Source organism: Megascapheus bottae, chromosome 15 (assembly GCF_031878675.1).
Source record: "Megascapheus bottae isolate mThoBot1 chromosome 15, mThoBot2.hap1, whole genome shotgun sequence".
Taxonomy (NCBI): domain Eukaryota; kingdom Metazoa; phylum Chordata; class Mammalia; order Rodentia; family Geomyidae; genus Megascapheus; species Megascapheus bottae.
Genome location: NC_143523.1, coordinates 24,616,219 through 24,631,469, shown reverse-complemented (window position 1 = coordinate 24,631,469; position 15,251 = coordinate 24,616,219). Strand labels below are relative to the sequence as shown.

The 15,251-nt window shown below is 45.0% G+C and overlaps 2 protein-coding genes across 7 annotated transcripts in view; one reads left to right on the top strand and one right to left on the bottom strand.

Annotated features, from left to right (window-relative positions):
* Mms19 (MMS19 cytosolic iron-sulfur assembly component) overlaps positions 1–13,880 on the bottom strand; it is a 29,021-nt gene extending 15,141 nt beyond the window's left edge. For 2 of the 5 annotated variants that reach the window (XM_090346132.1, XM_090346131.1), the window contains exons 1-3: positions 12,804–12,943; positions 3,961–4,009; positions 1,098–1,198 (exon numbers count right to left, since the gene is read on the bottom strand). In XM_090346132.1, the coding sequence (XP_090202258.1) occupies positions 1,098–1,198; positions 3,961–4,009; positions 12,804–12,915 (262 nt within the window). In that variant the 5' untranslated portion in view covers positions 12,916–12,943. Of the gene's footprint in view, positions 1–1,097; positions 1,199–3,960; positions 4,010–12,803; positions 12,944–13,210; positions 13,327–13,861 lie in introns of those variants that run through there. The other 3 variants (XM_090346135.1, XM_090346134.1, XM_090346136.1) reach the window with 3 other exon arrangements.
* Ubtd1 (ubiquitin domain containing 1) overlaps positions 13,219–15,251 on the top strand; it is a 55,873-nt gene continuing 53,840 nt past the window's right edge. Inside the window, exons 1-2 of one of the 2 annotated variants that reach the window (XM_090346142.1) lie at positions 13,219–13,234; positions 13,580–13,826. In XM_090346142.1, the coding sequence (XP_090202268.1) occupies positions 13,757–13,826 (70 nt within the window). In that variant the 5' untranslated portion in view covers positions 13,219–13,234; positions 13,580–13,756. Of the gene's footprint in view, positions 13,235–13,372; positions 13,389–13,579; positions 13,827–15,251 lie in introns of those variants that run through there. The other variant, XM_090346141.1, reaches the window with a different exon arrangement.

Below are 15,251 nucleotides of genomic sequence, written 5' to 3'. Positions count from 1 at the left end.
ACACTCAAGCATATATCCAAAGGAGTGTAATTCAACATATAAGAGACACCTGGAATGCATGTTTACTGTACCAAATAGCCAATCATAGGCACCTAAAAACTGATGAATGGATAAAGAAGATTGTGGTGTACCTATACACAACAGAGTACTACTCAGTCATCAGCATGAAATTATTCCATTCGCAGGAAATATAGATGGAACTATGGTACGTTGGATGAGAACTGGAGATCCAAAACTGCAGTTGTGGCTCAAGAGGTAAAACATCAGACTTGAGTAAAAATACTAGGCAAGACCATGAGCAAGCCCTGAGTTCAAGCTCTAGTGACCCCCCAACAAAAAAACAAAAACAAACAGCAACAATAACAAACAAACAAAAAAATCGAAAAAAATCTAGAGCTGGGAGTGTGGCCTAGTAGTAGAGTGCTTGTCTAGCATGCATGAAGCCCTGGGTTTGAATCCTCAGTACCACATAAACAAAAAGTGCTGCAAGTGGTTCTGTGGCTCAAGTGATAAGAGTGTTGGCCTGGAGAAATCTCAAGGTCAGTGCCTAGGCCCTGAGTTCAAGCCCTAGGACTGGCAAAACAAAAAAAAAAAAGAAAAGGAAAAAAAATCAAACACACAAGTACTAGTAGATCAATGCTTGTAATCCTAGCTATTTAGGAGGCTGAGATTTGAGAATCAAGGTAAAAAGTCAATCTGGGAAAGAAAGTTCATGAGACTCTTTATTTCCAATTAACCACCAAAAAGCAGAAAGTGGAGCTGTGGTTCCAGTGGTAGAAAGTTAGTCGTGAGTAAAAAAGCCATGCGGCCTTCCTGGAGCAGACCTTGCACTCAGTTCAAGCCTCAGTTATCGGCACAACAATATACAAAAATCAAAATTGCTGCTATAACACACTAAAAATAATTCTAAGACTACATTTGAGACCTATATGTTTTGTGTCTCAAATAATCTCTGCCACGTATACCAGTAAGGCACAAACATATTGAATAAGTAGATCATAGATACATTATGCTTTCCCTCCCAATAAAATGGCTTAGACAGAAATGGGAGGCCTCGGCTCAGAAATCTGGGAAGATGGTCCTAGAAATGCCAGTACCTTCCTTTTCCAGGAGCAAGGGGTGACATTGGAGTAGCACCTGTGACAAAAGTTGGATTCCTCGTGCCCAAGTTCTGGGTTCTGGATTCTCAAGAGAGGACCTGAGAGACAGCAGAACAGAATCTATTAACCAGTTGAAGCTTTGGAAAGCATAAATATTTCACAATAACACTCACTTCTCCGGATATGGAAGCAGAGTTATGTCCTGTTAAAAGACAAACCAGCTCAGGTAGATGTTCCTGAGGTAACAGCATTGCAGTTATCAGAAAGGGCCACAACCTGAAGAATTGATCTGGCCTCATAAAAGCATAGGTGACACCACAACCAACAGAAGATTCAGTCTCAAGGTACCCCAGGTTAGCACCAAATGGGTGCTGTGCTTATTCTTTCTGCCCAGTGGTATTATTAGGACATTCCTTAGTAGCTACAGAGCTTAGTAGCTACCTACAGGGCTTCAGCTGAAGTTTCTACCAAAACAGAAGAATAGATTCATGTTTATAAATTCTTGCTAAGGGGAAAAAAAAAAAAAAAAAGCTGAGCGTAACCACTAAGGCACTGGGGCTAAAACACAACACAAAATAACCCCATAGCTGGTGTTGTCCATTGCTCATGCCTATAATCCTAGCTACTAAAGAGGTTGAGATCTGAGGATTGAGGTTCAAAGCTAGCCTGGGCACTAAAGTCTGTGAGAGAGAGAGAGAGAGAGAGAGAGAGAGAGAGAGAGAGAGAGAGAGAGAGAGAGAGAGAGAGAGAGAGAGAGAGAGTGTGTGTGTGTGTGTTGCATCCAGTGGTCCTGGGTGCTGTTCCTGAGCTCTTCAGCTCAAGGATACTGCCCTATCTCTTGAGCCACAGTGCCACTTCTGGTTTTCTGGTGGTTAAATGGAGATAAGGAGTCAAATCACAATACTGAAGGAAAAAAAGTGCCAAGATCACATCTTTTATAGTTCTATGTATATAAATGTACCAGGGACTGGGAAGAGGAAGGAAAAAGGAATAGGTATTAATGAACATGAGTTTCGTCCTAAAGTAAGGAAGTACCAGAGCAAGTCTCTGCCCAGCTCAGCTCACAGCTGTTACTGTGACAGACTTAAGGTGAACTGCATGTTTAGGAGTTTATTCCCAGAACAGGCTGATGGTGATAATTCTTTAATTACTGCACCTTCATTAGCTAGAAGTCCTTTATATTAACTGACCCCTTGTGAAGATAATAATTTACTCTTTGTTTTTCCCTTAAAAATACAAACTAAGGGCCGGGAGTTTAGCCTAGTGGTTAAAGTGCTTGCCTAGCATGCACGAAGACCCAGGTTCGATTCCTCAGTATACATACATAGAAAAAAGCCGGAAGTGGTGCTGAGGCTCAAGTGGTAGAGCTCTAGCCTTGAGAAAGTCCAAGGACAGTGCTCAGGCCCAGAGCTCAAGCCCAGGACTGGCAAAAAAAAAAAAAAAAAAAAAAAAAAAAAAAACAAACTAAGCTGGGAGTCTGGCTCATTCCTGTAATCCTACTTTCTCAGGCTGCTGAGATCTGAGTGAGGATTGCAGAGCAGAAAAACGCAACACTTTTTTTTTAATTTGGGCTAGTCCTGGGCCTAGAAGTCTGGGCCTGAACACTGTCCTTAGGCTTTCTCAATGCTAGTGCTCTACCACTTGAGCCCCAGCACTAGTTCTGGCTTTTTCTGTGGTTCAAAAGAATCAAACCCAAGGGTTTGTGCATGCTAGGTAAGCACTCTACCACTAAGCCATGCTCCTGGCTTTTTTTTTTTTTTGCCAGTCCTGGGGCTTGAACTAAGGGCCTGAGCATTGTCTTTGGGCATTCTCAAGACTAGTACTCTACCACTTAAGCCACAGCACCACTTCCCACTTTTTCTATGTATGTGGTACAGAAGAACCAAACCCAGGGCTTCAAGGAAGAGATACTAAAAACCCATTGTGGGGACAATGCACAAATCAGTGAATATACTAAAAGCTACGGAATTACATACTTGCTCCTAGCCCCACAATTCAGTATTTTAAATTTCTGCCAATATTCCAGTTTTCTCTGTTTTAGAAGACATATTAACTAAGACCATTAATTCTTATCAATTTAAGTGGTCTATGAACCAGGAAGTGTGAGGAAAGCAGGCTTTCGATTATAAGTACATATTTTCTCTGGTACATAGAATCTAAGTTGTAAAATGTTGCTTTTCCAGTGGTTTTGTCAAAACTTTTCCTTTAAAGGAACTGGCACAGGGTCAGCACCTGTCCACTCCCCAGAGAGGGCCCACAGCTCGTGAGCTTGTCAGCTTGGGGCTGACAAGAATCCTGCCAAGGTTGAATGGATCTAAGGAAATACATGAGGAATCTTAGCTCTAATTAAGGGCAGGGTAACACTGGCCTTTCAATCATGCACCTCACCTGAAATCTGTGGCTGATAATATAGCCTACAGGTTGTATGCTCCTAAACAATACCTTAAGAAGTATCAATCATGCAGCAAAAATGTTTCTTTTTTTTGTTAGTTGTGGGGCTTGAACTCAGGGCCTGGGTGCTCTCCCTGAGCCTCTTTCTGCTGTACAACTTGAGCCACAGCCTCACTACTGTTTTTTGAGATAACTGGAGATAAAGAATCTGGTTTCTGCCCAGGATGACATTGAACTGTGATCCTCAGATCTCAGCTTCCTGAGTAACTAGGATTACAGGTGTGAGCTATCAAAACCTGGCAATAGCAAGAAACTTTCTCATGTGAAACAATTTAACAATATAGAATTAGACTAATATATTGATACAGAGAGGGTTTTAGGCTATAGGAGAAAACAGCAATGCACAAAAGTAACCTTTTCAGAGTACTCAAGCAGGATTGAAAGAATGTTCTAGAACAAAGGCTCTTACCCAAGGGCTTCCACCACTTGTAACACTGTATAGCTGCCGGATTTCACATCTAGAGGAAAATAAAAAGAAGTATGAAGGTTCAAAGTCAGTCCAGGCAGGGAAGTAATGGCCACCAAATTAACCAACAAAAAAGCTGGATGGAGAGCTGTAGCTCAAGTAGAGTGTTATCCTTGAGCAAAAAAGCTCAGGGACAGTGCCTGGGCTGTGAGTTCAAGTCCCTGGGCTAGTGTAGGCATGCAAGTACACACACATGCACATGTTCCAAACTCGAAAAACCCTGTTGCAGAGTTCAGTGGCTTTGTACTATGCCACCCACTGTACTTGCCAAGAACCCTTTCTACTTGTCTTACTGCAATGCTTCTGATACATAACTTAATATATTATTATATATCATATATATAATATATATTGTATATATTATATATTATATTAAGTTGAAGAGAGTAAATACATCAACTCTAAATAATATGATTGCATACAAAGAACATTCAAGAGAACAGGTAACCAAAATAACCTGTTATGGTGTCTGTTTTCAAAATTAATATTATGAAATTGAAAGCCTTTATGTACACACACACACACACATGGTCTATAAAACAGGAAGAAAGAATAGGGAAAGGCGAGAAAACTACACGTAAGTGCTGGCAAGGATGTAAGAAAAGGAAATCCTTGTACATTGTTGGTGGGAATGTAAATTTGGGCTAGTTATTAAACACTATGGAGGCTCCTAAAAAAATTAAAAATACAGCATATGATGCAGCTGTCCCACTTTGGGGTATATAGACAAAGGAAATGAAATCAGGATCTGAAAAGGTACCTGTACCCGTGTTCACTGAAACAAGACTAAAGAAGCCATATACATACTAATAATCTGAAAAGAACAGGCCCAAGGGTAGGACAGTAGCCTTGAGATAAAGAGCTCAGGGACAGTGCCCAGGCCTAGAGTTCAGGACCCATGACCAACTGGAAAAAGAAAGAAAAAAAAAGTATCTTGGAGGATTGGGAATGTGGCTTAGTGGTAGAATGCTTGCCTAGTACGCATGAAGCCCTGGGTTCAATTCCTCAGTAACACAGAAACAGAAAAGAGGTGGAAGGACGTTGTGGCTCATGTAGTAAAGTACTGGCCTTGAGCAAAAGAAGCCCAGGCCCTGAGTTTAAGCACTAAGACTGGCCAAAAAAAATTGGGGCCGGACATGTGAAAGGGTATCAATGTATGTGAATTAATGCACTTTCTATCTGGCAAATATCATGTAACCCTTTTACTAATTACAATAAAAAAAAAAATTGGGGCCGGGAGTTTGGCCTAATGGTAGAGTGCTTGCCTAGCATGCACGAAGACTTGGGTTCGATTCCTCAGCACCACATACATAGGAAAAAAAAAATGCCAGAAGTGGTGCTGAAGCTCAACTGGTAGAGCTCTAGCTTTGAGAAAGTCCAACGACAGTGCTCATGCCCTGAGCTCAAGCCCAGGACTGACAAAAAAAAAAAAAAAAAAAAATCTTGGATTTTTCTGCTCTGCAATCCTCACTCAGATCTCAGCAGCCTGAGAAAGTAGGATTACAGGAATGAGCCAGACTCCCAGCTTAGTTTGTATTTTTTTTTTTCTCAGTCCTGGGCTTGAGCTCTGGGCCTGAGCACTGTTCTTGGATTTTCTCAAGGCTAGAGCTCTACCACTTGAGCCTCACACCACTTCTGAGGCTTTTTTCTATGTGTGTGGTACCGAGGAATTGAACCCAGGTCTTCATGCACGCTAGGCAAGCACTCTACCACTATGCCAATCTCCTAGTCCCTTGGTTTGTATTTTTAAGGGAGAAACAAAGAGTAAATTATTATCTTCACAAGGGGTCAGTTAGTATAAAGGACTTCCAACTAATGAAGGTGCGGTAATTAAGGAATTATCATCATTGGCCTGTTCTGGGAATAAACTCCTAAACATGCAGTTCACCTTAAGTCTGTCACAGTAACAGCTGTGAGCTGAGCTGGGCAGAGGCTCACTCTGGTACTAAAGAAACCCAACCAGACTGATGACAGGAGAGCTCCAGTCAGGATTCATAGCTCGTGACTGGCACCAATTTAGACATCAGGCACTCTTAGCCCTCCTTGTGCCAGGATGTGGAAGCCCAGCTGCTGCACCAACCCCTGAGAAGGGGAAAAAAAATGAGCAGGCTGCAGGGTGGGGGATGGGCAGCAGCCAGGCTCATAAGACAAACCAACCAAGTTACTCAGATTGTGTCCCATATCAATTAATCACTGAACATTTTCCCTCCTTGAGTGCTGTTCCTGAGGCATGTATATGTGTGTGTGTGTGTGTGTGTGAGAGAGAGAGAGAGAGAGAGATACGAAAGCGAGAGAGCGAGCAAGAAAGAGGAGAGACAGAGAGAGAGAGAGAGAGAGAGAGAGAGAGAGAGAGAGAGAGAGAGAGAGAGAGAGAGAGGGAGAGGGGGAGAGGGGGAGAGGGAGAGAGAGTTAAGAGTTAAGGGTGATACTGTGACTTGAGCCACAACACCACTTCCAGGATTTTTGTGTATGTGGTACTGAAGAATTAAACCCAAGACTTCATGCATGCTAGGCACATACTCTACCACTAGGCCACACTCCCAGCCCCAGCCTAAGTAGGTCTTGAATTTGATATTTCCCCGCTTACTCAGGCTCCCAAAGTGCTTCATTACAGCAATATACAACCAGACTCAGCTTCTGAGATTCCTATTTTTTGGTATGGTAATATTCTTGAATTTTTAGATTGTTGCAGAACACTGTGAATACGTATATTGTCTTGGTAAATTTTAGTCTAGAGAGATCTAGTTGCCCCTTTCATCAGGGCTCCTATCAGTTACATGAAATGCCAACATGTCAAATTCTTCCATACCTGTAAGCCTAGAAATAAAATCCTTTGGTATGTAGGAAGTGGTGCTGTGGCTTAAGGGGAAGGGCAGTAGCCTTGAGCTGAAGTGCTCAGGGACAATGCCCAGTCCCAGAGTTCAAGTCCCATGACTGGAAAAAAAAATCCTTTGGTATGGAATGTCCCTTGTACAATCTTTGTCCGAGGAACAATACTCTTCCTTTAAGACCATCTCAAGAGTCAATGCCTGGGAAGTCTTCCTGGAATCACTTCTTTGTTTACACTTCTTTTAAAAAGATTTTCCTGTGTTTTTGTTTTCACTCAACATTCACTGAATATCTATTATAAATCACATACTGTTTGGGCTTATGATAAGAAGAAGTCAGGTCTGTTGGAGCAGAAAGACCTCTAAAAACAATTCCAGTGTCACAAGTTCAGTGTCACCATAGTGATGAAAACAGAAACTGGGTTAATGAAAGAAAGGACAATTTCTGGGTTTATAGACCATGGCTTACTAACTGTAAGTGATTAATTCTTTTAACACTCTAAGTTTTCCCAACTGAAAGCCAGAATACCTGGAAATACTATTAATTATGCAGTTGGGACTCCAGGGATGAAAGAAACTAATAAAGAGTTAATGTTCCCAAGAGTAGAGTCACTAGCATTAAGGAAACAATAAGTTCTTTTCCCTTTATAGAATTGGACTTAGTAGTATTTCCTAATTCCCCACACTTCTTCCCTCAGCAGGGTGCTAGTTCAACAGGAGTACAGAGAAGCAATCAAAGGAATTTTTATGTGGTCACTACCGAGAAGGCACAATCGGATCTCTGTCTCATGAAGCTGCAGCCTCTTGAGAATGTGGAGTGGCAGGCAGCCTAAGGCATGATGGCCCAGGCCGGGGTGATGTGGACAGATGGAAAAATTCCTTAGGCCTAGGCTCTAATCAGGCTCTCAAATGCCCTTTCTGCTGTTGATGCCCCATATTTCTTCAACCTATAGTTTACTCCAATTCCTACCCACCCCCTCAGTGTGGGCCTTGAGGCTTGAACTCAGACCCTGAGCAAGGTCTCTGAGCTTTGTTGCCTAAGGCTTGGCTCTCTACCACTAGAGCCAGAGATCCACTTCTGGCCTTTTGGTGGTTAACTGGAGATAAATCTCATAGGCTTTCCTGCCTGGGCTGGCTCTGAACTGTGATTCTCAGATCTCAGCCTCCTGAGTAGCTAGGATTAAAGGTGTGAGCCACTGGCACCCAGGCCTCAGCCTCAAAATCTTGGAATCACGTTAAAAAGTCTTCCCTTTCCTTAAAGTGAGGACCCTAATTAGGCCAACCTTAAATCCTTAGATTCTCTAATTCCAAATGCATAAGCTATTTTTACTATGTATCTACTCACATTAGTTCTAGGAGACACTAAAGTGAAAGAAACAAGAGTGTAGAGATATGTACAAACATTGCTACTAAGTAAGTCTAATAAATACCTGAGCAGTGGAGAAATATTACACGATTACAAAGTAGAATGTTATCTGGCTGGAATGATCAGGATTGCTGGGGATGGTATCCATTCTGAGCCTTGCCTTGGAGATCTGGCCTGTATAGAGCTAACTGGGAAGGAAAACATTCAGAGAAATAGGAACTTAAAGATCCAGAGGGTTAAGAAAAAAGCTGGGGCCAGTTAGTCTTTGAACACTTGCCTGAAAAGCCTTAACTTACATGATGGTTAGGTTCATACATCCATCTGTCCCTCCCTCTTTCTTTTTTCTTGTGTGCTGGTACTGGGATTGGAATGCAGGGCTTCAGGGTCTCATTTGGCTTTCTCACCTTAAGTCCAGTGCCCTACCACTTGTGTCATGCCTCTAACTTGGGTTACTTTTTTTTTTTTTTTGCCAGTCCTGGGCTTGAGCTCAGGGCCTGAGCACTGGCCTTGGACTTTCTCAAGGCTAGAGCTCTACCACTTGAGCCTCAGCACCACTTCCGGCTTTTTTCTATGTATGTGGTACTGAGGAATCGAACCCGGGTCTTCATGCATGCTAGGCAAGCACTTTAACCACTAGGCCAAACTCCCGGCCCAACTTGGGTTACTTTTTATTTGCACCTTCCTTAGAGCTGACACTTTTTTTTTGCTGACTTTAAAATGTTTATTCTTTAAAAAATGAGTTGCTTTTTATACAGCCATACAAAGCTCTTAATGTTTCTTTGGCAATAGAAGATAGTGGAATTTTACAACTATATAAAAAAGTTACTTTGTCTAAGAAACAGTATTTATTGTGTATATATAGTTGACTGACAAAGTTTTCTCTATCATCCAGCACTGTAATTAATCAATGAAATAAGCTATATTATAGGATTTCCAGAAAAACACACACACACACACACACACACACAACCTTCTGTGAGAGCTGACACATCAGGAAACCTCAGGTGCAAAACAAACTTAGTGGCAGCTACCTTGGTGATCAGTTCCTTAGATTGCAACTAGAAAAGTTGGCCTTTGTAAGTACTAACAAAAATTGACTTAAGCTTGAGGGTTAGAAAGCAGTTCTTATAGACCAGGCACGATGGCTCATGTCTGGAATCCTAGCTACTCAGGAAGCTGAGATCTGAGGATGGAGGTTCAAAGCTAGCCTGGGCACTAAAGACAGTGAGTGACCCTTATCTCCAATTATTCACTAGAAAACAACGAGATGTGGGGTTGTGGCCCAGGGGTAGGATGGTAGCCTTGAGCCTAAGGGCTCATAGACAGCAACCAGGTTCAGAGTTTAAGCCCTGTGACCCACCAAAAGAGGGGGGGGGGGAGATAGATGAACTTCTTATTCTGGGGATGCTTTAAATCCTACAATCTTCTACAACCCCTATCTGGGATCTAAGATTGGAGAATACTAATTTAACCCTTTGCAAATGTGCATTCATATTATGGCTTCTTTGCTCAAGGATTTAAGGTAACTATCACCTATAACAGGTCACTCAAATCCTTTTGCCTAAAATCCAAATTATGAAAAATAAAATTCCATGGAGCACCAGTGGCTCATATCTGTAACCCTAGGCATGAGCCTACTCAGGAGGCTGAGGTTTGAGGATTGCCATGAAACTCTTATCTCCAATAAATTACTCAGAAAAAGCCAGAAGTGGCACGGTGGCTCAACTGGTAGTGCATTCATCTTGAGCAAAAGCTTGGAGACAAGAGCCCAGGCCCAGAGGACCAGGTCCTGCCCCCCCCCCCCAAAAAAAAAAGAAAGAAAACTTCACCAATTCATTTTAACCTTATCTGTTTAATCTGTTACTATTCCTCTTTATTAACTTTGTTTTTTTTTTTCTTTTTGCCAGTCATGGGGCTTAAACTCAGGGCCTGAGCACTGTCCTTGGGCTTTCCTCAAGGCTAGTGCTCTACCACTTCTGGCTTTTTCTGTGAATGTGGTACTGAGGAATCAAACCCGGGTGTTTGTGCATGCTAGGCAGGCACCACTAGGCCAAACCTCCAGCCCTGATGAATCGACTTTTTTCTAAAGGGGCTAAATTGTAATAGTACTAGTGTTTCAAACTTTACTGAGTTTACATTTAAACTAGACAACATTCTTCTTTTCATGCATGATAATACAATTTTTTATTAAAGAATTTATGAACATTGATTTTTACATCATATTTCATTTTTTTTTTTTTGCCAGTCCTGGACTTGAGCTCAGGGCCTGAGCACAGTCCTTGGACTTTCTCAAGGCTAGAGCTCTACCACTTGAGCCCCAGCACCACTTCCGGCTTTTTTCTATGTATGTGGTACCGAGGAATCGAACCCGGGTCTTCATGCATGATAGGCAAGCACTTTAACCACTAGGCCAAACTCCTGGCCCTACATCATATTTCAAATGATGTTGTTTAACAAACAAGTGTTCAAGAAGGGAATCTCTATATACAATCACTGGCACTTAGTTTTTAGAACATAATCAAAATTAGGCTAAGGGTTTGTATATCATAGATACATATTAATCTATATAATAAAACAAATCTATAGAGTCATAAGTTTTTATGGATAAGACATAACTTCTATGTAAATATAAGAATTCAGCAGCTTTATTTAAGCAGCCTTCTCAAAAGTATTTTCTGAATCCAAAATTATTGTTTTCAGAATATATAAATGTAAAATAGCTAAAATAACAGTGACACAGCAACATTCTTTATGATAGCTGAGAGTATGCATATGTAAAACAAAAACAAAAACAAAACAAGGGATGGGAGTGTGGCCTAGTGGTAGAGTGCTTGCCTAGCATGCATGAAGCCCTGCCTTCAATTCCCTGGTACCATATATACAGAAAAAGCCAAAAGTGGTGCTGTGGCTCAAGTGGTAGAGCACTAGTTTCGAGAAAGCTCAAGGTCAGTACCCAGGCCCTGAGTTCAAGCCGCAGGACTGACAAAAAACAAAACAAAACAGAACAACAGCAGCAACAAAAACAGTAAATAGATTATAACTCATTAGATATAAATTTTACACCAAAATAAACTTTGGTAAATGATAAGCAGACCAAAAGATTTAAATATCACTGTGCTGATATCAGTGGTTTAAACAGATGGATGGCAAATTACAAGAAAATTTTCGTAGTGAAACATTGGGGGAAATGACCACGATAAAATGCTGAACATGTTAACTATAAGTTCTGATAACTCAATATACTTTGTAAGATTGTAAGATGCTAGGCTTAGTGGTAAACCAAACTTTCCAGTTTTCTGGTGGTTAACTGGAGATAAGAGTCTCACAGACTTTAGTACCCAGGCTGGCTGTGAACTGTGATCCTCAGATATCAGCCTCTTGAGTAGCTAAAATTAAAGGCGTGAGCGACTGCGCCCGGCCTAAACCCAACTTTTTATCCCCCCAAAAGTTTCACATTGTAACCCAGGCTGGCCCAGAACTCCTATCAAACACTAAATCTTCCTTCTGCCAACTACCAACCTTAGGACTGCAAGCATCTGCCATCATACTAGGCCAGTAGCAGGCATATTTGCTCTGTGATGGTTCTAAACTAGCACACATTACCTCTTATAGCATGCTTGTTTCTCTCACCACCTTTAAGTTTTTGGTAGCCAAGGATCTAATTTAATTTGCATTTGTATTATTGTTTGCTTTTCAGGTTGGTAAAAAATGTTCAATAAAGATGGAATGAATGAATCAAAGTATAATGATGCAAAGGACCAGAGTATTTCATTTCTAGCAGATTCACTTCATGTCTCACGAGTTAATATGTACAACTCCCATGAAACATTTTACTTCTCCCTAAGCATGCAAAACTTCTACAAGGAAACTTAAAAATAAACTCTTTATCTGTACCCATGTTCTATTCTATTTAAATCTGAATCTGAAGGCTTCCTATAGTCAGTAACTTTCTTAGATCTTTTTTTCCCTAAAGATCCTTTAGTGGGTGAAAGCAAGGAACGAATTGTGGGGAGACAAGTCACCTAAACAGTAATAAAGCAAACGAATCAACAACTCCATAAAACTAGGAGATGAAGTCTTCAGGAGCCCAAGACTTGTCACCGAAGTCTACCCCCTTCTGGCCCCGCCCTTCTAGTACAGCCTATCAGAGAGCAGGGCCACAGGCCACTCCCAGGATGCCACGCGACGGGAGCGGATGCCCGCAAACACGCGTCTCCCCACGTCAACATCCCACAAACAACGCGGGTCTCCCGGCGTGAGCTTTTTGGCTCGGCCGGAACACCTGAGTAGGAATTCAGCCCGCGGCTTCCTTCCGCCCGGCCCGTAGCCTTACGCAAGTCTCTTGCCCTCGCTGGGCCCGTTTCCTCGTCTGTGAAAAGTACGGGGAGATGAGGAGCGTAAAGCAGCCTTTAGGAGAGATGCCAGAGGCTTTCCAATTGATTTATGGCTTCTAAATCCGCGGTCACACCAAACATCCCAGAAAAAAATAAGATCTGTCACCTCCGCCTCTCCCTTCCCGCCCCGCGTTAGTTCTCAGGCCGCTCCCAGCCGGCCGTCTCCCTGCAGAAGCCTTGCGGCTCTGCCTGCCATACCTGCAGCCACCTGGCCAGCGGGACCTTCCTGCTGACCCATAACGAAGTCTTGTACAAGGCCCCACAAAGCGCCCGCAGGTGCCTCCGACTCCAGAGCGGCGGCGGCAGCCATGACGCTAGCCAAAGAACGTGGGAGGGGAAGTGGGAAGGGCAGGCGACAGGCCTCTACGCGCACGCGTCTTCGGGGCCAATCGTTGGGCGAAGCTCTCGGGGGCGGGTCCTGTCTGGTCACGTGCCTGCCGGCTCCCAGCCAGGCAGTTCCAGGAGGGACGGGTCGGCTCCTCCCCCGGGGGGCGGGGTCTGGGGCGCGGGGAGGGGAGGTGGCTGCCCGGCACGCAGTCGGGGGGCCGTTGAGGGCGCAAAATTCCTGGCGGGGCTCCCCGGGGGACCGGCGGCGGGGCGGGCACCTGGCTGGGTGGGACCGAGGGGCGGTACGTATCCTGTGGAAAGCCAATGAGAAAACCAGGCCTGGCTCGAGGGGCGTTGCAGTCGGTCACATGCGCACCTGGGGCGGGTGGTGGCGGCGCGTCTGGCGCCGCGAGCCGGCGGAAGGGAGCGGGGCCGGGCTGGGGCGGGGTTAGGCAGGTGAGTGACAGGCTCCGGGGGGACGGACCCAGCTGGGAGCCCCGAGAGAGCCCCGAGTAGCTGCGGCGGTTCCCACCCCCCTCCCTCCCACCCCTCCGGCGAGGCTGGTCTTCGGCCGGACACGGTCGTGGGGCCCCCTGGCCCGGCCACCTGGGACTGTGCTGGGAGCCGGCCACCTCCCTCTCTCCTAGCCCTCAAAGTTTGTGGCGAAGCCGTCGCCGGGGCAGAGAGCGCCCCAGGGGAGATCCGGGAGCGCCCGATGCCGGGCGGCTGCAGCCGTTGACCGGGACGCCGCCGTCTGGGACGGGAGTGCGGAGCAGCCGGCTACCCACCGCCTACGGTGCATGGGGACCAACTGAAGAGCCAGCATGGGCAACTGCGTGGGGAGACAGCGTCGGGATAGGCCAGCCGCCCCGGGACACCCCCGCAAACGAGCAGGTAACTCGGGTAGGGAGCGAGGCCACGATGCCAACCTGTTTTCCCCGACCCCCGGGCTTCCCGAGCGACCTCCGGTGGCTACTCCGAGGCTGGCGGGCCCCTCCCCAGCGCCCCGTGGCCGGGAGAGCGAGTTGGGCCAACTGAGAGCGCCGACCCGGCTGCGAGACCAACTCACTCCAACTGGGAAGCTCCTGGTGAGGGCGGGGGCAGGAAATATTTGCCGACCGCAGCGGGGCCAGCAGTGGGGCGGGCGGGGCTGGGCTGGGGGGAGCCCGAGGGCGCTGCTGGCCTGGCACGCAGGGCTGGGGTCGGACGCCGGTCGGTCTGGGCTGTTTGCGTCCCCTGAACTCGAAGCTAGAGCGGCGAGCCCCGTCGTTCTTTCCAAAGACAGACTGTCATGATCGGGCTGCAGTTCATGCCTGCTGGAATCCGACTTGCAAAAGCACCGCAGGACTCTGGGAAAGAAATCTTTATAAACTCCCCCCTCCCCCCCCGAAAGGCTTTTTAAAGCCTTCTGGAGTCTAGGAAAGGTGGGGTGAGAGGCGTCCTCGGGTTTGTTGTGATCCTTCCCAGCCCTAAGAATGGAATCCGCCTGTTGGTGAAGTGGATTTGGTGGGGTTTCTCCCAGCCTTGGGAATGAGATCTGCTCCCCTGTGATCCGCGAGGCCCCAGAAGTGCCGTCTCACTTTTCTTGGTACACCACTTATCCTGGCGTTTTGCCCCTGGGGAGGTCTGGCGGTCATTTCACTGAGTCTTGTATTTACTTCCTTCTCCGAGGATGTTGCAAGGACCTTCTGAGAATAATAAAATAGATTTTAGAGCTAAAACTTGTCTGAATTCCAGATAGACCTACTTCCTCCTCTCTATGAAAAAACTCAGATCCAGAGAAGTTGAGCAACTTGTTCAAAGTCACACAGTTGGTTAGTAGTGTAACTAGGGCAAGAACCCAATCTCATCTTCCATCCTGTTGATACATATCCCATTATGTAAGAGGAGTCACAGGCACAGTTGTTAATGAAGTGGAAACTCTAGTTGGAGTTTCCTGTATGCTTTAACACTGAAGGTGTGGTGTGTTGCTTTGGGTGGGGGGAAACATCGGGGAAGCAGGGAAAGAAGGATGCCTGTGTAGCAGAGGGGATGACTTATACTGCCTGAAATGTGTTTTTCAGAAGAATGTGATTCTCATCTGAGTGCAGCCCTGGCCTGTCTTCTGACTGAGGAAAGTTGACCATCCAACCCAAGAGCTTTCTTCATTCCTATTACTCATTCAACGAATGCTATTTATGTTTTGTTTTGTTTTTGCCAGTTCTGAGGCTTGAACTCAGGGCCTAGTCACTGTCTTTGAGTTTTCTCAAAGCTAGCACTCCACCACTTGAGTCACAGCACCACTTACTGCTTTTTCTGTATATGTAGTACCAAGAAAGT